This window comes from Melanotaenia boesemani, chromosome 3 (assembly GCF_017639745.1).
Source record: "Melanotaenia boesemani isolate fMelBoe1 chromosome 3, fMelBoe1.pri, whole genome shotgun sequence".
Classification (NCBI taxonomy): domain Eukaryota; kingdom Metazoa; phylum Chordata; class Actinopteri; order Atheriniformes; family Melanotaeniidae; genus Melanotaenia; species Melanotaenia boesemani.
Window position 1 is genome coordinate 36145284 of NC_055684.1, and position 20025 is coordinate 36165308.

Consider the following 20025-nt stretch of genomic DNA (forward strand, 5'->3'; position numbering starts at 1 on the left):
AAAAAATGTAACACTTTCACAGATATTGTCCAATATAGTCGCTGATGATGGCATATTTGTAAATTAGCCATTTCAGTGAGTCATCTAATACACTGCTACTCACTTTAGAATATAAATATATATATATATATATATATATATATATATATATATGTGTGTGTGTGTGCGTGTGTGTGTGTGTGACATAATATTGCATTATGCCATCAAAATATTAGCCAATGTGAGAACATTCATAGACAACACTTTCGTTTTGCTTCAAAATTCTTCATTTATATGCCTAAATAACTTTGTGCATAGCTGTAGGCGAAGGTTTGTATGTATTAGTCTATTGTCCTGAATAGCAACTTTAAACCTCTACAGTGAAGTGGCATGTGCAAAAAATGCTTCTTTTTTTAAATACTTTTCATACTGAAAATGTTTAAACTTAAAATGTTTTTGTGTGTATGTGTGTGTGTGTGTGTGTGTGTGTGTGTGTGTGTGTGTGCGTGTGTGTGTGTGTGTGTGTGTGTGTGTGTGTGTGTGTGTGTGTTTGTATTTCCTTCCTCGAAAGGCTAAATCCACATGTTTGGTGTAGTTTTATATTTGTTTATTTCCAAAATATAGTTGCTGATAAGCAGAATGAAAGACATACCTCTATGCCTCAATCTCTGTTCTACTCTCTTTCATCCTACGTATTCTTTTTGGATTAAAAAAGAGTGCCCTAGATTTTTTTTTACTCTCCTATAAGCCCAGCAGGGGGACGGGTGAACATCTGAGGTGTTTTTCTCCTCCTCAGGCAACCACTTGACACCGCATCAATGCCTATCATCTTGAATAGAGCAGGTGAATGGTGTGGGTGTGTAAGAGGAAGTTGGTGAAAATGTCAAGTGCAGCTCATCAGTGAACCTACTGTATCTTTTATTTCTTTTGCAGCTTAACTTAATCCACACCTCCTCAACTGGTGCTCCCTCTGTCATTTCTGCTTCTGTCTAAACCAAGTTATTGTGATAGTAACATATTTAATTTCATATTGTCCTCTTTTTTTAAATTTATTTTACAACCGCATATTCATTATTTTACCAAGCTAGTCAGTCTTTGACTTCTCTGCTTTTTCCCATAGTTTCTATGACTAGTTAATTTTTATTCTACACCATTCCAGTGGACACTGTGTTCTGGACAGTAGGTATGATTGGTGGTCAAGCCTGAAGCCAGTGGATCAGTTTCATAATCCTCATCCAGGCTCTGATCTTTCCCAGTGCTCGCTAGCAACATTACTAGACAGAACCATTATCTACAACTGACCATTTAAGGCTGCAGATAAAATCAGCTGTCATGTTTTTATCTTTTAAGTGTAAAACAAAAAAGTGTTCAACTGCTTTGAAAATCATGTCATGATTTTTCACAAGGTAACTAATTTTCAGTGCCATGTTGGTCAGTGGAGATGAAGGCAAAATGAGACGGTTCATAGCTTTGTTTACACTGCAGACGGGTTTCATTCCTGAGCTCCCCTGTAACCGGCTCTTCCCCCTCCCCTCTCTTTCTCCCTCTATCTCGTGTTTCCCGAGGAGCCCAGCTGGGAGAGGCAGATAAACATACGGGGGCATGGGGCTTAGCATCCACCCTCCTTCCACAATGCTACGCTCTCCTGTTCAAAGGCCCCTGCCAGAAATGAGAGGGGCTAAACCCGAGCCGAAATCACAAGCAGAAGAAGAAGCAGCAGGAGAGAATATACCGACATACAGAGAGAGATGTGTATCTGCAGCTGTCTGTGATAATTAGGAGTATTTATCTCTCACTTTTCTGTTTTTTTTTTTTTTTTTTTTTTTTTTTTTTTTTCAAATAAGCACAGTCTGAGTGTACAGAGTGTATGCGTTATTTTAATTGTATTTGATAAGTATGTTTTTTTCTGTGGTCTCATCTCAGAACAAATCAAAGCTTAAGACAGAGAATCTGTGATAAATGCTCTGCAGAGGGGTTTCCAGCCGAGGCTGCAGCTGTGCACCGTGTCAGGTAAACAGCATTCAGCCTTCACCTGAGGCACAAAGCTGCATGAAACAAGCATAAATTGTATAAAGAGTCCACTGTCTTTCATCCAGTATTTGGCTTTAACCTCAGCTGACCTAACTGGACCAAATATACTGTCCAATGTGACCAATATTAGCTTGACAAATGTTTTGCAGTTGTGGTTCACACCCTTGTGACCTATCAGAAACTACCTACCCTTTAAACAAATACAAGAAAATCTCAGAAAACACACTGACATTGATATTTTTTTGTGGTTGCTGAAATGTCCTTTGACGTCTGACTTTTCTATAATGTCACAGATAAACACTTTTGCTATATTTACACTGGTGCTGTCTGGTCTGCTTTAAATGACCCCCGGTTCGCTCCCACAGAGTGTGAAGGCTCATTCGCACTCTGGTGCAGATAAAAAGCGAACCTCTGTCAACATGCAACGGTGGGTCTCGGTTCACTAATGAGTGAATGCTGGTGCGGTTTGCTTACAGTGTGAAAGCAAATGGACCATCCATTGAACCAAACAGAGGAATTGATGTTGACATGATGTCAACATAGTGGACATCTCACATTCTCTCCTGCTGCTCATACTGGACAGATTCTGGTGAAAGTCGCGTCAGGGTTTGAACACCAAAGTAAAAACAGAAACCCCAATCACTGAGCTGGATTGCGTTCTTCTTTATTTTTGGTCAGTGGTTGTTTTGGGGAATATGACCCCCTATCCAGCAGTTGTTGTAACTGCATGACATTGTTCACACTGTTTGGTATACATCAATTAAATACAGTGTGAAAGCCCGTCAAAGCAAAGGAAGGGGCAAATTTTTGCAAATAACCCACCAAATAAAACCATGTTCCCTGGACTATCCTGCTATAAACGTGTCCTTACACTGTACTCTTAAACAAGCGCTTATAATGATAATAATAGTAATAGTAATAATAATAATAATAATAATATTAACACAATAACAATCATTATTAAACACTGGGGGTAGGGGGGGTTGATAAAGGCTGCTCTTGTTGTCTGACAATGCTCCTCCTTATTTTTAATTCTTCACCAAAAATGGAGGCAGTTTTTAAATTTTTTCTAAAGCATTAGGGTAGAATTTTTTGAGAACTTTAGTGTTTCTGTTGTTCTCTTTGTTGTTGCTGACTTTCAAGAGGAGACTTGAGCCCTGCCTGTGTAGATGACATCACACAGACAGGAAGCTGCAGTGGTCAAAATAAGTTTAACTCTCATCTTCTTTGTCCTGTTTTTTATGGTTCAGACACCATCACCCTCCTCTGCTCTCACACATCTTCAGACACAAGCTAGTTTTGGCACAAATATCTCGCAAGGAATGAGCCAAAAGTCAGGCCACAGTTTTATCACGCTGTGACTCGCGAGAGCACATTTGTGACTTGCAGCAGCAGATTCAGGAAGTTGTAATCGCTAAGTTGAGGTTGTAAAGCAAAATGAACACTTGAAAAAAATTTTTATTACAAGTAAACTATGGAAGATAATTTGTCAAATGGACTATTTTTTCTCTGTAACTTCAAATTCAGTTCACATGTGTGTGAGTTTTCTTTACAGCAGAAAATTTTGACATACAAGTTCAGATTTTTGATGCGTAACTTCTCACATTACATTCTACAAGTTTTCACATCAAATCTACAAGTTTGTTCATTTTGGCACATTTTTACCTTCATAAATTTGGTCTCATTTTACTTTCAGCACAAAAAGTAAGAATTATTAAAAATAAAAGCACATAAAAACAAAAAAACTATGCAGAAGTCATAGGGTTCTAGTTGGCAACTTGCTCCCTGTCTGTGTGCATCTCCATGTTGCTGCTACAGGAATAATTAGTGGGGAATTTGTTTGCCCCCTAGAGAGCCCTGAACTCAACATCATAGGGTGTATTCACAGTAGGACAGTCCGCTAGACTCGGTGCGATTAGGGATTTGGTTCAGTTCGGGGTGGCAACATACTTAAACAAGCCTGACCTTTTAAATAATGTATTTCCCTCCCTGCCAGAGGTGGCGCTGCATCAAGAATTACTGAAGGAGAAAACAAGACACACAGTGAAGATGAAAACTTGCTGATCTATTGGTTCACCCGATCTCAAAAGAGCTGGTGTAAATGTGCCAATTGGCACTAGATGAACAGACACCAGACAAATTTTCAGTTAAGCCTCTTTAGGAGTTACAGAGATGCAAAATTATAGTTACCCTTACTAAGTGGGCTTAAACTCCCACAGATGTCATGTTCTTAAGAAAACACCGAGACAAGTTAAACAACACTATTGTAAGTTATACTTACGTCTGGAGTGTTAGTGTTGCTGGCCTGTGTTAATGAACAGCATTCTTGTCTCGGACCTGGTACACTTTGCAGAAGATCACTTAGGCATAAAATGGTGGGACTGTGGTTTACTATTCGTAAAAATGGTCTACAAGATGGCATGCACACACCTAATCTCTAGCACTTAAGTAATGTTCCCAGGATCATTGTGGATAGTCCATCTCAGTGATCTGAGGTTCACTAAAAACCAAGATATGTATCCTCTCCAGTTGCTGGCAAGCTGTATGTGCAGCTGCCTGCAATATGAGAGAGGGGAGGTTCATGCTAACCAGAAGTCAGCTCTAATTATGGTGATTGTGGTTGCGAGAACTCTTGAGGCTAACAGAGGTTTATATGAACAAATTTGGCAAGTGAATATATTGCAGACAGAAGATGTGTGTGATTGTTTTTGTTGCATGATCATCTTGATTATATTAATGAGAATCATGTCTATTTAAATGATCCTGACTTTGGTCTGAGCCTGTCAGTACGGTTCACAGTGTTCATTCTGTGGAAACAAAAAAGAAACGTAGAAATGTAGTCTGGCGTGATAGACAAAATTTCTTCACATCAAAGCAGACAGTGTCAGAGAAATATAAAGACAAGATCAAGCAAAGTCTATATCAATGTGCAGCCAACATAAGCCTTTTTCCAGAGACATTTAGAAGAGTGATGCAGGAGGATGCAAATTTATGCAGGGTTTGCTTCTGCCTTCCCGCAGAGATTTTTCTTGCCAGCTCCCTAGAAAAATCTCTGGAAGATCACAGAGTGAGATAAGGTTAATATATGAACTTTAACTGTTGATGTGGTAAGAGTTTGCTGCTACCTCACACTCTTCTCCACTGACCTTCTGGTCATCATTGTGGGTTCAGGTCCATGTAGTTTTAACTTTAAAACAACTCTTGCATTCTTTATAGCAAAACGGTCCTCAAGGCCCACTGTCCAATTCAATTCAAGTCAGCTTTATTTGTATAGTGCCACTTTACAGACAAATTAATTGGAGACAGTTCATAATAAATAATAGCCTAGTTAAGGTTTCATAAAGTTTTTTTTTTTTTTTTGTGGATATAAATCTAAATAGCAAACACAAGATATTTTTTTATTTGTGACACATAGTGGCTATTTAATCATTTTTTTTGTGTCATCCAAGTCAGAGTTTCTAGTTTACTTCACACAAAAAATTCAAGAAGAGTCTTTCTAATGCATCTGTGTTGTTACAGTTTCATCTGTTAGATCAAATATTAGAAAATGTACATTTTTTTGCTCAGGTAGTTGCTTGAAATTGCATATATATTTCCATTTTATTCTAACCATGTGTTGTGCCAACCCTTTGTTGTTCGTTTTGTTTGGTAAATTTAAATTTATTAAATTACTGATGCTATGCAAGAATACAAAAGAAAAGCTGCTAATGTGACTTCTATGTTCTTTCTCTAGAAAATGTTTAGAAATAAAAGCTAGACATCTATCAAATGATCAAGTTTAGAATCAACCGGTTCCTAAAACGTGCTGTGAATTTTTTTTTACTGTTTATATTAAGTTCTTAGACTGTTGCTGCTGTAATGAGTCTTCTGATTCAGATAGCCCCGGGATATCACGGCTTGTATTCGAAGACCAGCTTTCAGTGAAGCAAGTGCTACCAGAATGTCAACTTTTTTTTTTTTTTTTTTTTTTTTTATGTGAGTGTGAAGGAAGAGTTGTCTTCTTTTCTCTTCATGTAACAATAACGGGAGCATGAGCAGTGATTCAGCCTGGTCTACACTCATTTGTAGCTCGCAGTAGTCAGTGTGCTGATGTGTCCGAACTTCTTTCATTTGGATTTAATCTGCATTCACAACAAAGAAAATGAGCTGTCCCATTAAAGGTCCCATATTATACACTTTATTCCCAATCTGAGACCATTCATTAATATCTAAATGAAATATTTCCGCCATGGTATGGACAAATCGACCCTCAGTTTGAGTGCAGCGGCTTCTCTTCACCTCCCTCTTTTTAGCAGCTTCAGAAATGTGCCGTTTATGGTGGGCGGAACCCTGGTGGAGCAGCTCAGCTGTTGGCTCCGCCCATCGCATCGCCCGTCATGAGGTGATTGACAGGTTAATATATTTTCAAGCTATCAGACTAATAAGGCCGAAACTATAAAATAACTGCCAGCTCTTACCTCTCCAGCTGTGTCACGGATAGTTGGTATTGAACCTGGCTTCAGCTTCAAACGGTTGGCGAAGCCTGCTTTCCATGCCCCCATGTTGTGGAAACAGTCCTCTTTGAAATGCTGGCCACAGACATGCAAAACCTTTGGAAGTTTTCCGGGTACATTTCCTCCAAAAATAAAATTAATCCACTCAGTCCTCGTGGGTTCAGTGGATGGAAGTAAAAAAACGTTTTCGTGTTAATTTATGCAGCCACAAACAGAACAGTGCTTCTGTCGCTTAGCCATGTCCGCTAACGAGGGTTGCCGAAGAGGGAAAAACACTGGGCGCTAGGTGATTTTTAGAGGGCGGGCTTTGAGAGCCGGTAGACGGGTCCATCGCTCTGTGGGGAGTGGTTATTGTCCCTTATGACGTCATAACGTACACGCTTTCAAACAAGCTCATTTCAGCGCTTACTTCCCTAGAGGTGGAGCAGGGGGGAGAGAGAGCGCCTGAAAGAGTTTCACACTTACGGGTCTCCTACACATGCGGGGGGACCAGTATGACTGTTCCAAAACCATTAAAAAGTGAATTTTGCATAATATGGGACCTTTAATCCTTTTAAAATATTCTTGCTTCATTTTTAACATTTCCTTCAATGTAGTAAAGTTCTCCATGCTGGGTATTTTTATTACGTATCTTGCTAAGTATGTTACCGATATAAGTACCTGCCTTAATAATGTAAAAAAAAAAGAATATTGCCAGTAATCCCAAATGTTATTTTAAAGTTTGAAAAATGGAAACATTTTGGTGAGTCATCTGCACTGGGGGGCTGACGCCATGTTTTCCTACACTTTAACTTAAGCAGAGCAGATATATACAGTAATGGTGGGCGATGGCTTAGTAAGAACAGACTGCCTGTGGAGGTAGGAATGTGCCTCTATGAAATACCTAAATACTCATTAAATGATTAATTATATGTGTCATTAATTTATTAAAATTGGAACCGACACATTAAATGAATTATTACATTTATCAATAATTACCTAAGTGTGTCTTTTATTAACTATTATTGGACAGAAATACAAAAGTGTCAACATGAAATACATAAATACAGCATTAAATGATAGATGATCACAATTACAATTGGAAATAAAGGCATAAATAAAAAATTTAATATGTAATTAAATTAAAACATTTCATTTTACATTACATATATATATATATATATATATATATATATATATACTCCTGAGCAGCCACCTTATCGTGGTGGAGGAGTTTGTGCGTCCTGACGATCCTAGCGGCTATGTTGTCGGGGGCTCATGCCCCTGGTAGGGTCACCCATGGCAAACAGGTGTCTAGGGGAGGGACCACACGAAGTGCGGCTCAAATCACCCCTATGATGATGACCAAGCAAGGATCAAGGTTTCCGTTCTCCGGACTTGGGTCACCGGGGCCCCCCTCTGGAGCCAGGCCTGGAGGTGGGGCACAAAGGTGAGCGCCTGGTGGCCAGGCCTTTGCCCATGGGGCCCGGTCGGGCTCAGCCCAAAAGGGTGACATGGGCCTCTCCTCCCATGGGCTCACCACCTGCAGGAGGGGCCATAGGGGTCGGGTGCAGTGTGAGCTGGGCGGCTGCGGTCTGATCCTCAGCTGCAAAAGCTAGCTCTAGGGACGTGGAATGTCACCTCTCTGGTGGGGAAGGAGCCTGAGCTGGTGCGCAAGGTTGAGCGGTTCCAGCTAGATATAGTTGGACTCACCTTGACGCACAGCTTGGGCTCTGGAACCACTGTCCTTGAGAGGGGCTGGACCCTCTTCTTTTCTGGAGTTGCTCCCGGTGAGAGGCGCAGAGCAGGTATGGGCATTCTCATTGCCCCCCGACTTGGCGCCTGTACGTTGGGGTTTACCCCGGTGGACGAAAGGGTAGCCTCCCTCCGTCTTTGGATGGGGGGACGGGTCCTGACTGTTGTTTATGCTTATGCACCAAATAGCAGTTTAGAGTACCCACCCTTTTTGGAGTCTTTGGACGGGGTGTTGGAGAGCACTCCTTCTGGGGACTTCCTCGTTCTGCTGGGGGACTTCCGTCAACACTGTGGGGATGGGGGGGGGCTGCTGACCTTGACTCGGGATGTTGTGAGGTGATGGAAGGAATACTTTGAAGACATTCTCCATCCCACCAACACGTCGTCCGATGAGGAAGCATAGTCTGGGGTAGCTGGTGCTGGCTCTCCCATCTCTGGGGCTGAGGTCGCTGACGTGGTTAAAAAGCTCCTCAGTGGCAAGGCCCCAGAGGTCGATGAGGTCTGCCTGGAGTTCCTTAAGGCTCTGGATGCTGTAGGGCTGTCTTGGCTGACACGCCTCTGGAGCATCGCATGGACATCAGGCATAGTTCCCCTGGACTGGCAGACTGGGGTGGTGGTCCCCCTCTTCAAAAAGGGGGACCAGAGGGTGTACTCCAACTACAGGGGGATCACACTCCTCAGCCTCCCCGGTAAGATCTATTCAGGGGTGCTTGAGAGGAGGGTCCGTCCGATAGTCGAACCTCGGATTGAGGAGGAGCAGTGTGGTTTTCGTCCCGGTCGTGGAACAGTGGACCAGCTCTACAGCTCTACAGCTCTACACCCTCTTCAGGGTCTTTGAGGGGGCATGGGAGTTTGCCCAACCAATCTACATGTGCTTTGTGGATTTGAAGAAGGCATTCGACCGTGTCCCCCGGGGACTCCTGTGGGGGGTACTCCGGGAGTATGGAGTGCCGGACCCGCTTGTACGAGCTGTCCGGTCCCTGTACGACCGGTGTCAGAGCTTGGTCCGCATTGCCGGCAGTAAATCAGAATCGTTTCCAGTGCGGGTTGGACTCCACCAAGGCTGCCCTTTGTCATCGATTCTGTTCATAACCTTTATGAACAAAATTTCTAGGCGCAGCCGAGGTGTTAAGGGGATCTAGTTCAGTGGCCTCAGGATTGGGTCACTGCTCTTTGCAGATGATGTGGTTCTGTTGGCTTCATCGGGCCGTGATCTTCAGCTCTCACTGGAGCGATTCGCAGCCGAGTGTGAAGCGGCTGGGATGAGAATCAGCACCTCCAAGTCCGAGACCATGGTCCCCAGCCGGAAAAGGGTGGAGTGCTCCCTCCGGGTTTGCAATAGGGTCCTGCCCTAAGTGGAGGAGTTCACGTGTCTCTGGGTCTTGTTCACAAGTGAGGGAAGGATGGAGCGGAAGATCGACGATGAGCTGTGGGTAGTGACCGAAAGAACAAGATCGCGAGTACAAGCGGCCAAAATGAGTTTTCTCCGCAGGGTGGCCGGGCTCTCCCTTAGAGATAGGGTCAGAAGTTCGGTGATCCGGGAGGGGCTCAAAGTAGAGCCGCTGCTCCTCCACATCGAGAGGAGCCAGATGAGGTGGCTCGGGCATCTGGTCAGGATTCCTCCCTGGTGAGGTGTTCCAGGCACATCCCACCGGAAAGAGGCCGCGGGGAAGACCTAGGATTCGCTGGACGGACTACATCTCTCGGCTGCCCTGGGAACGCATCGGGATCCCTCTGGATGAGCTGGTGAATGTGGCCCGGGAGAGGGAAGTCTGGGTTTCCCTGCTTAGGCAGCTGCCCCCGTGACCCGACTCTGGATAAGTGGCAGGAAATGGATGGATGGATAGATGGATGGATGGATATATATATATATATATATATATATATATATATATATATATATATATATATATATATATATATATATAAACTGTCCCCTCGCCCTCCGTGGGCGGTCTCTCATCCATCCAAGCTCGGGTCCTCTACCAGAAGCCTGGAAGCTTGAGGGTCGTGCGCAGTATCTTTGCTGTTCCTAGGACTGCACTCTTCTAGACCGAGGTGTCTGAGGTTTGTCCTGGGATCTGCTGTATCCACTCTTCCAGTTTGGGGGTTACTGCCCCAAGTGCTCCGATGACCACAGGCACCACTGTTGCCTTCACTTTCCAGGTTTCAAGTTCTTTTTTCATGCTTTAGTATTTGTCCAGTTTCTCATGTTCCTTTTTCCTGATGTTGCAGTTGCTTGGTATTGCAATGTCAACCACAACAGCTTTCCTCTGCTGTTTGTCCATCACCACAATGTCCGGCTGGCTTGTCATTACCGTTTTGTCGGTCTGGATCTGGAAGTCCCACAGGATCTTAGCTTGGTTATTCTCTAAGCTTACAAGGAGCTTCATATATATATATATATATATATATATATACATATATATATATATACATGTCTCCATGCTATGGGTGCATGCATGCAGATTAGTGCTTTGCTGTTCATTTCATGTATTAACTTTGTTAATAGTTAGTTGTGACCTAAGTATTTTTGTTTTTTGTTTGTTTGTTTTTTTGTTTTTTGTTTTTTTTGTTTAGGGGGGACTCCACAGTTTTAAAGGTTTACATTTTACTTTGCTTCTTTGTCACACATCATTTCTTCTGCTGATTGTCTCACTTCCTGCGTATTTTGTAGTTCCCCCTGTAATCTGTATATAAACTCTTGGTTTTTATTTGCCCTTTAGTTGGATCATTTCAAATTGTTTCAGTGTTGTTATTCTATTAATGGCACTGCATCCAACTCACTAGACATTTAAAACTTGATTTTCAGTAATGAAATAAATTATTATGTGTAAAGTCTGAGGCTCATGATGATGAAGCCGCCATAGTGACAGCTAGCCAGCAGGCACAAAACAAGGCCCTAAAACTGGAGAAGCTTTGTCAGTTTCTGTCATCACTAATTGCACTTTCACACAGTGGCACACCAAAATATCTTCTGTGACAAGGCTATGACTTTGCAGGTTATCTGAGCCACACAAAATATCTCAACCCCTTATTGTATTATTTTGTTTTGTTTTTACCTTCCAATATGACTGTTTTACTTCTTTCCTATAGCCTTCATCAACATCAAGGAGCTGCTTTGCACGGACAAGATGTTTTAAATCTTCTGTGTCCAAATTAGTTTCACTTAACTTTACACCAGCTCAATACAAGTGTTGCTCCAACACACCAAACTGACAGTGTTGGTTGTAAATGTTGCTCTGTTGCCATCAAGTGGCCACAAATTAAATTAATATATGCTAATAACATTATAATATATTAATCTAGTTAAAAAATTGCATAAATTTGTACTTAATATCGGTATAGTTACATATTACATGTGAAAAATATCTTCAGTGTATGTGGAATTTAGTCAGTGTGATGATATGTAGTGCAGTAATATTGTAGTAATGTTCATCAGGAAGATAGAAAACATTGTAAAAAAAAAAAAAACTAGCATGAACAAAATGCCAATATAGGCTACACAAAAAAAATAAGATGATGCACTTTCTAATATTTTTTATTTCTGATTAGAGCCCCAAGGTTTACTTTGCCGGACAGTAGCAATGAGACTATCAACAAGGTGAAGCGTGTGATGATATCGTTAACTAAAATATATTTTCTTACTAACAGACATGCACTGTAGGCTTTCATTCAAGCTTTAAGAGCCCTGACACTGGACCTGTGCGACATTCTGGACATGTGTGTTTAGTAACCATTGTGATTAAAATCTACCTTTACAATGTTGTGCTAAAGAATTCTGCCCCCTCACACATGGTCTGGATGATAGTGTGGTCTGGATCACTGGTGTGTAGGTCCCATCTTCTCCTGCTGATAACCAAGCATACTGTCTTTCTCCTGATGAGTCAGCAAATTCCCAAGTCAAAGCTGTCTCTGTTCTCTATGTTCCTCCTGGTAAAACCTATACAGCTGGACAGATATGGTTCAGAGGTGGGATGTGAAGAAGTGAGTCTGAATTCTACTCCGAAATGATGTGGCAACACAACTGTGACAAGTTTCCCTTAGTTCATGTTGAGTTATATGATGTTTTCTTTGTGGTTTTGCAGCTCTTTGCCATTTTTGCTTTTGCAACATGTGGTGGCTACTCAGGGCAGCTGCGGGTCAGTGTGGACTGCATGGAGAAGGCAAGCAGCAACCTCAGCATCGGCATCGACTTTGGTTATCCTTTCAGGTGAGTGCAGTTCATTTGTGCTTGACTGTCACTATGATCTGAGTTTTACTCCAGTTTCTTTAAACTTGTGAGCTCTTGTCTCAAAGTCTCATTAACCCTTATTTGAGTACATTAAAGTCAAACTGAAGGAAAGCTAGACAAACCTTATTTAATAATATAATCTAATATATCCATCCATCTATTTTCTGCTGCTTATCCGGAGTCGGGTCGCAGGGGCAGCTGCCTAAGCAGGGAAACCCAGACTTCCTTCTCCCCGGCCACATTCACCAGCTCATCTGGAGGGATCCCGATGCGTTCCCAGGCCAGCCGAGAGATGTAGTCCGTCCAGCGTGTCCTGGGTCTTCCCCGGGGCCTCTTTCCAGTGGAACGTGCCCGGAACACTTCACCATGGAAGCGTTCAGGAGGAATCCTGACCAGATGCCCGAGCCACCTCATCTGGCTCCTCTCGATGTGGAGGAGCAGCGGCTCTATTTTGAGCCCCTTCCGGATCACCAAGCTTCTCACCCTGTCTCTAAGGGACAGCCCGGCCACCCTGCGGAGAAAACTTTTTTTGGCCGCTTGTATTCGCGATCTTGTTCTTTCAGTCACCATAGGTGAGGGTAGGAACATAGATCGACCAGTAAATCGAGAGCTTTGCCTTTTGGCTCAGCTCCTTCTTCACCATGACAGACCGATGCAGAGTCCGCATCACTGCAGACGCCGCACCGATCCACCTGTCGATCTTCCGCTCCATCCTTCCCTCACTCGTGAACAAGACCCTGAGACACGTGAACTCCTCCACTTGGGGCAGGACCCTATTGCAGACCCGGAGAGAGCACTCCACCCTTTTCCGGCTGAGGACCATGGTCTCGGACTTGGAGGTGCTGATTCTCAATCCCAGCCGCTTCACACTCGGCTGCGAATCGCCAGGTGGTCATCAGTTGACAGCTCCAACCCCCTCTTCACCCGAGTGTCCAGAACATGCGGTCGCAAGTCCGACGATACGACTACAAAGTCGATCATCAGGTCCTGGTGCCAGGTGCACATGTGGGCACTCTTATGTCAGAACAAGGTGTTCGTTATGGACAGTCCATGACGAGCACAGAAGTCCATCAACAAAACACCACTCGGATTCAGATCAGGGGGGCCGTTCCTCCCAATCACGCCCCTTCTGGTCTCACTGTCATTGCCCACGTAAGCATTGAAGTCCCCCAGCAGAATGAGGGAGTCCCCAGAAGGAGTGCTCTCCAACACCCCCTCCAAGGACTCCAAAAAGGGTGGGTACTCTGAACTGCTGTTTGGTGCATAAGCACAAACAACAGTCAGGACCTGTCCCCCCACCTGGAGGCGGAGGGAGGCTACCCTTTCGTCCACCGGAGTAAACCCCAATGTACAGGCGCCAAGTTGGGGGGCAATGAGAATGCCCACACGTGCTCGGCGCCTCTCATCGGGAGCAACTCCAGAATGTAGGAGGGTCCAGCCCCTCTCAAGGACAGTGGTTCCAGAGCCCAAGCCGTGCGTCAAGGTGAGTCCAACTATATCTAGCTGGAACCGCCCAACCTTGTGCATCAGCTCAGGCTCCTTCCCCACCAGAGAGGTGACATTCCACATCCCTAGAGCTTGCTTTTGCAGTCGAGGATCAGACCGCCAGGGTCCCCGCCTCTGGCAGCCGCCCAGCTCACACTGCACCCAACCCCTATGGCCCCTCCTGCAGGTGGTGAGCCCAAGGGAGGGGAGGCCCATGTCACTCGTTCGGGCTGAGGCCGACCGGGCCCCATGGGCAAAGGCCCGGCCATCAAGCGCTTGCCTCCGTGCCCCCCGGTGACCCACGTCTGGGCAAGGGAAATCCTGGTCCTTGCTTTGTCATCATCATAGGGGTGATTTGAGCTGCACTTCATCTGGTCCCTCCCCTAGACACCTGTTTGCCATGGGTGACCCTACCAGGGCATGAGCCCCCGACAACATAGCCGCTAGGATCGTCAGGACGCACAAACTCCTCCACCACGATAAGGTGGCTGCTCAGGGAGGAGTAATATAATATAATAATTTAATCATTTAATAATCTGAATTAACTGACTTTTCTAAATTTTAATTTCTTATTAGTAGACATTAATTCTGATTAATTAAAGTGGATATGGCAGGATTTAGTGATCACACATTATCAAAAGCAAACAGGACCTTTTTAGGGTTTGACCACTGTACCTGCCTGTTTGTATATGCCAGGTTACACCAGGTATCCTTTGAAGCACCCATGTGTGAGGCCATGAGGAGGGAGAGAGTCTTCCTCATTGGTGATTATTCATCCTCTGCTGAGTTCTTCGTCACCATTGCTGTCTTTGCCTTCTTGTATTCCCTCATGGCCAGCGGTGTCTACGTATTCTGTCTGAATAAGTACCGTGAAAACAGTCGGGGGCCGCTCATTGTGAGTATATTAAAGTCATACACTATCCTGCTGATTGACATTTTACATGACATAATTTACATTTACACAACTCTTAGACTAACTGAATTCTAAACACTGCTTCCAACAATACTTTCACAAGCAAATAACAAAATTTTTTATTTTTATTGTTTGTTTTTGTGCTGAGTTTGTTCAAACTCTGTCTCTTCTCTGTCCCAGGACTTCGTAGTGACAGTAGTTTTCTCCTTCATGTGGCTGGTCAGTTCCTCTGCTTGGGCCAAGGCTCTGTCTGATGTGAAAGTGGCCACTGATCCAGATGAGGTGCAGCTCCTCATTCCGGCCTGCAAAATCCAGACCAACAAGTGTGACTCTGTGCATGGACCTCGCTGGTCTGGGCTCAACACCTCAGTGGTAAGCTTGCAGGATGCATCTTAATATGAGTAAAAAAAACACTTGAATTGAGAAGATTCAGACTCTAATCCAGTGAAATAATAACGAGTGCATTTGGTAAGATTTCCTGAAAAAAGAAAAATATATAGAAATATCTTAAAGCAATTATAAAACACTCATTTCAAGTTGGTTACCCTTGAGTTGTGTGAAAAGTTTAAATATCATTTCTGGTAATAAAGTCAAGTAGCTACCACCATTCATCAATAAATAATAATTTATTTGGAACTAACCTACCTCTGTCTGAAGCGTGCCTGATGGAAAAGTGTAGATATTTTCTACTATATTTTAATGCCAGTAGTAAAGGTGGTACTGGCAGTGCCTGATATTTTCTGAAGTGGTACTTGACATAGATAAATTGAGAACCACTGCACTAGGATTTACATTAGAGACCTCTGACAAGAGGTAGGACACCAGTCTCCTGCAGTTACTTAAATAGTAAGTAATCAAATTAAAAACATTGAAAGGATTTAAAATTTCTGTTGATTTGTTAATAGTTAAAACAGCTGCAATTTGTCACTGAATTAGCAGGAAGAAACTGAGGGTAATTTAAAAGGTAAAAATCTGAAAATAAATAAATAAATAAAAAATAAATTTCCCATAATAGAGAAGCTAAATATTTTGATATGTCAGTTAACTTTCTCTGTCAAAGTGTGAGCAGGCTGGCCTAAGAGCGGCTGGAAAACAGTGAGGCGAGGACCGCAGAATCCAATCCAAAAAGGTTTTATTCATCAATCATAGGTTAAACAGAAAACTCACTCCTTCTGTTGCAGGGTAGTCCAGTCACCATCAGCAGCCACCACTCAAATGAGCAAATACTCCTCATTTTTTCTCTGGTGCTGATTGGGCTGTACCATTCCTCCAACAGGTGCATCCTCAATTATAACACATTTCTCTATTAAATTCCTTCTACCAAAGCTAAAAGTATTTACACACTATATACATATTACAAATCATAAAGTTAAACCAAAAACCCAATATACAAATAAACTCCAAAAATCTTCCTGCCACATGGTCTCTCCCAAATCATTAAAAGATATCCAGGCCACCTGCAACCCATTTGCCCGGTCACCCTGGAGAGGCCATGCGCCAGGTAAGTAAAACCCATTACTCCATGGACTTCAAATGTACACATATTCACTGCTAACGGCTGTCTTTGGCAGGTATCTGCAAAACAAACCAAATATCAGTATTCAATAAACAGTTCAACCTTGTGCATTAGTATGCTTCTTTTAAAGTGCCAAACTGTCAATTAACGTGAAAATGTACATGAAAACCAATTAGTGTGCTATTCTATTTACATGTCCCAGTCCACGTAACAAACCTCAGCTTCGTTACACAAAGTATGCTGACATAGTTAAACACTACAACTAGAGAAAAGGAACATCCTCAATGACCATTTCCACCCTGCCCATAACCTTTTTGAACTCTTGCCACCTGGCAAGAGATACGGATCCATAAAAGCTCACACCATACGATTCCTGAATAGTTTTTACCCCTCAGCCATCACCACACTGAACACTGAACTTGAACTCAAAACCACTTAACACAAGACTGTTTTTTTTTTATATGTAATACTTTATATGCAATATCTATTCATTTTATATATTTTGCCACTTACCTCTGCATACATTGTCAATATTGCATGGCTTATGGTGAAGTGTGGCCTCCACCTGAGGAGGCCAGACTGTTGCTCTCCATGCTGTTGTGTCCCACCTAGAGCAGCCAGGGATCTATGCGTGGCCGCTCTTCATAGATTTGAGCTCTGCGTTCAACACCATCCCACCACACAGACAGGTTACTAAGTTGTCGGACATACGACTCCCACACTCAACCTGTCTCTGGACTGATGACTCCCTAGGAACCGCACACAGAGAGTAAAGGTGGGACCCCACATTTCATCAACCATCATGCTGCATGCTGAGCCCTCTGCTCTGTACCCTCGACACCCACAACTGCACCCCCACCCACTACAGTAACATCATTGTCAAGTTTGGTGAAGATACAACAGTCGTGGGACTCATCTCAGGGAGACGAGTCTGATTACAGGGACGATGTGGAGCGGCTAAAAGCATGGGGTCATAGCAACAACCTGCTCCTCAACATCACTAAAACAAAGGAGGTCATTGTGGATTTCTGATGGAAAAACAACATCATCCAGCCATTCACCTCAACGGGGACTGTGTGGAAAAGCTCTCAGACTTCTGCTTCCTAGGTGTCAACTTCAGTGATGACCTGACCTTGGGGGTGCACATTGTTGAGCTCGTTAAAAGGGCCCAGAAGAGCCTCTATTTCCTCAGAGTTTTTAGAACGCGCAACACCCCAGAGAAACTACTGGTATCCTTCTACTGCTGCACGGTGGAGAGCATTCTTACACACTGTCTGTGTGTATCTGTCTCCACCTGCACAGTGACACAGAAAAATAGCTCCACAGGATCATCCAGACTGCACAGTGGATAGCTGGTGCCCTCTCCTCCCTCTGCATGATCTGCACAGCTACTGATGTCTCAAAAATGCAATGAGGATTCTGAACAACACATCACAACCTGGACACAAACTGTTTGTATGTTTGGCCTCTGGCGGACGTTTTAGAGGCATCCCTTCAACAACCAATAGGCTGAAAATTTGTTTTTACCCCTTAGCCATCTCCAGACTTAAAGCTGCTAAGCTGTGACAAAGCTGTTGCATCATGCATTTTTTTAAATAAACTTTTTGTTTCATGTGATGTCTACTTTGAACTGACTGAACTGCACTTTAAATTCATTATTCAATGCCTCATTGATGCAATGGCAATAAAGGATTAATTGAATGTATGTTGAAGGTATGAATGTTGATGTATTGTTGTATGAGTATGTCTGTGTGTGTATATAATGTGTGTGTGTGTGTGTATGAATATTGTAAGCATATTTTAATCATTGATTTAAATTAATAGGTACAAATCCATATTTTGACAGTGTACTCTAATTTTGTTCAACATTCTTGTATGTTGACAATAAAGTCAAAATAAACTGATTTAATTTTGAGTTATTCCCTTTCTCTTCAGGCGTTTGGGTTTCTCAACTTCGTTCTGTGGGCTGGAAACATCTGGTTTGTCTTTAAGGAGACCGGCTGGCACAAAGGCGCTTCAAGGTTTGCAGGCAGTGCAGCCGAGAAACAGGCCGGGACCTTTAACCAACAGCCCTACAACCAGGGAAGCTTTGACCAGTCAGGAAGTTACAACACTCAGGGAAGCCTTGATCAGCCATCTGAGTACAGCCAGGTGGGGGGGCCCACCTCCTACTCCAATCAAATGTAGCCGTGCCTTGACGTTTTGGAAGTTGGCACCTCTGCATTTTTTAATAAAGGCAATCAGGTGACAGGACAGGAGGGAGGTAGAGTTTGACATCTGTGTACAAAAGAACAAAATGGTGGTCATAAAGTGGGGGCAAAGTATGCTCACTGTAAATAAAACAACTGTTGGGTATTGTACAAAATTATTAGATGAAGTCTTTTACTTCTTCTCCTCTGTGGTTATGTTTGCTGAATGTTGTATTTCCAGTAGTTTAAAACATTGTGTTTGTGCTTGATAAATTGTCGTACACTGTTTTAACTGGATGTCTCACTTAAACGGGTTGGCACTCTGTCTGGAGGGAGAAAAGGCTTTTTGTACTAGTTTTAAAGTGCATGATGTATGTGTGTTAATGAGCTCTCTGTGAAATGAGGAGGAACAAAACAAGTTTACATAATTCACACAGCCCTGACATATCACTGATAGCTTATCAGATATTACAGCATTTTTTAATCTAACAGAATATATTTTGATAATGAGTATTTGAAACTCATAGATGGACTAAGAGTATAATTAAGGGATATTTCTGTTTAATTAATTTCAGAAGCACTCCAAATCATTTCTGATATTAATGTCAGAAAATCTAAAAACAAAAGCAATAACTGCATTCTGCCATTACAGAGGGTTTGTGCAAGAAAAGAGAAATGTTTATGCAACACATTTCTCTTTCCATGGTTTTCCTTTTTATTGCTGAAACTCATATTTTAACATTAAGAAGGGATTGTTTCATGTTTTGTTTACAAGCAGCCACTCTTGATGAAAAGTACTGATTTTCATGGACTCCTTTGAAATTCTAAGCATACTTCACACCTTTTTAAAACATGTCCACATTACCAGTATAAATTGTTAAAACACAGAACAGAAAAGCACAGCCGTACCACAGTGATAGGTACTATCTGTGATCTGTACATAAATAACACAGTTCAGCTTCGTACAACAAAAACCTGTGCAGTTCATGTATTGTAAAGTCATGACCAGAGGACAATGCTTGGTTCCTGTTTGTTTACATTTATATGACTTCCTGTGTTTTGACCTTTTGCGCATGTAGCTTGTAAAAGAATAAATCCATGTATTTAATAATAGTCTGACATCCATGACTGTTGTGTACAGGTCCATGAGTATGAATTATATTTTACAGGACTTAATGTTAATAAAGGTGCACCCATTTGTCAAGAGCCTCATCTTTGTTCTGATGTTGTTGTTTTCATGTTTGACCTCCTGCCTTAGTTTCCATGGCAACAGACAAGCTCAGATGTCCTGAAGTGTATTGTAATGTAATGAAAAATATTGATTTTACTTTTACAGTTATTGAGGACAAGCTTTACCTCACATTGAGATATTCTTACTCATTAAATGTTGGTTAAATCAACATGACAGCAAAAAGACATTTTTTTAAGATTAAACTTATTTTGAAATTAAA

The 20025-nt window shown here is 42.6% G+C and overlaps 1 protein-coding gene across 1 annotated transcript in view; it reads left to right on the forward strand.

Moving 5' to 3' along the window:
* The window catches only part of LOC121635434 (synaptoporin), a 33207-nt gene extending 13427 nt beyond the window's left edge, over nucleotides 1-19780 (forward strand). The window contains exons 3-6 of the mRNA XM_041978575.1: nucleotides 12326-12450; nucleotides 14653-14851; nucleotides 15050-15241; nucleotides 18321-19780. Of these exons, the coding sequence (XP_041834509.1) occupies nucleotides 12326-12450; nucleotides 14653-14851; nucleotides 15050-15241; nucleotides 18321-18572 (768 nt within the window). The 3' untranslated portion in view covers nucleotides 18573-19780. The remainder of the gene's footprint in view (nucleotides 1-12325; nucleotides 12451-14652; nucleotides 14852-15049; nucleotides 15242-18320) is intronic.
* Nucleotides 19781-20025: the final 245 nt, after the last annotated feature.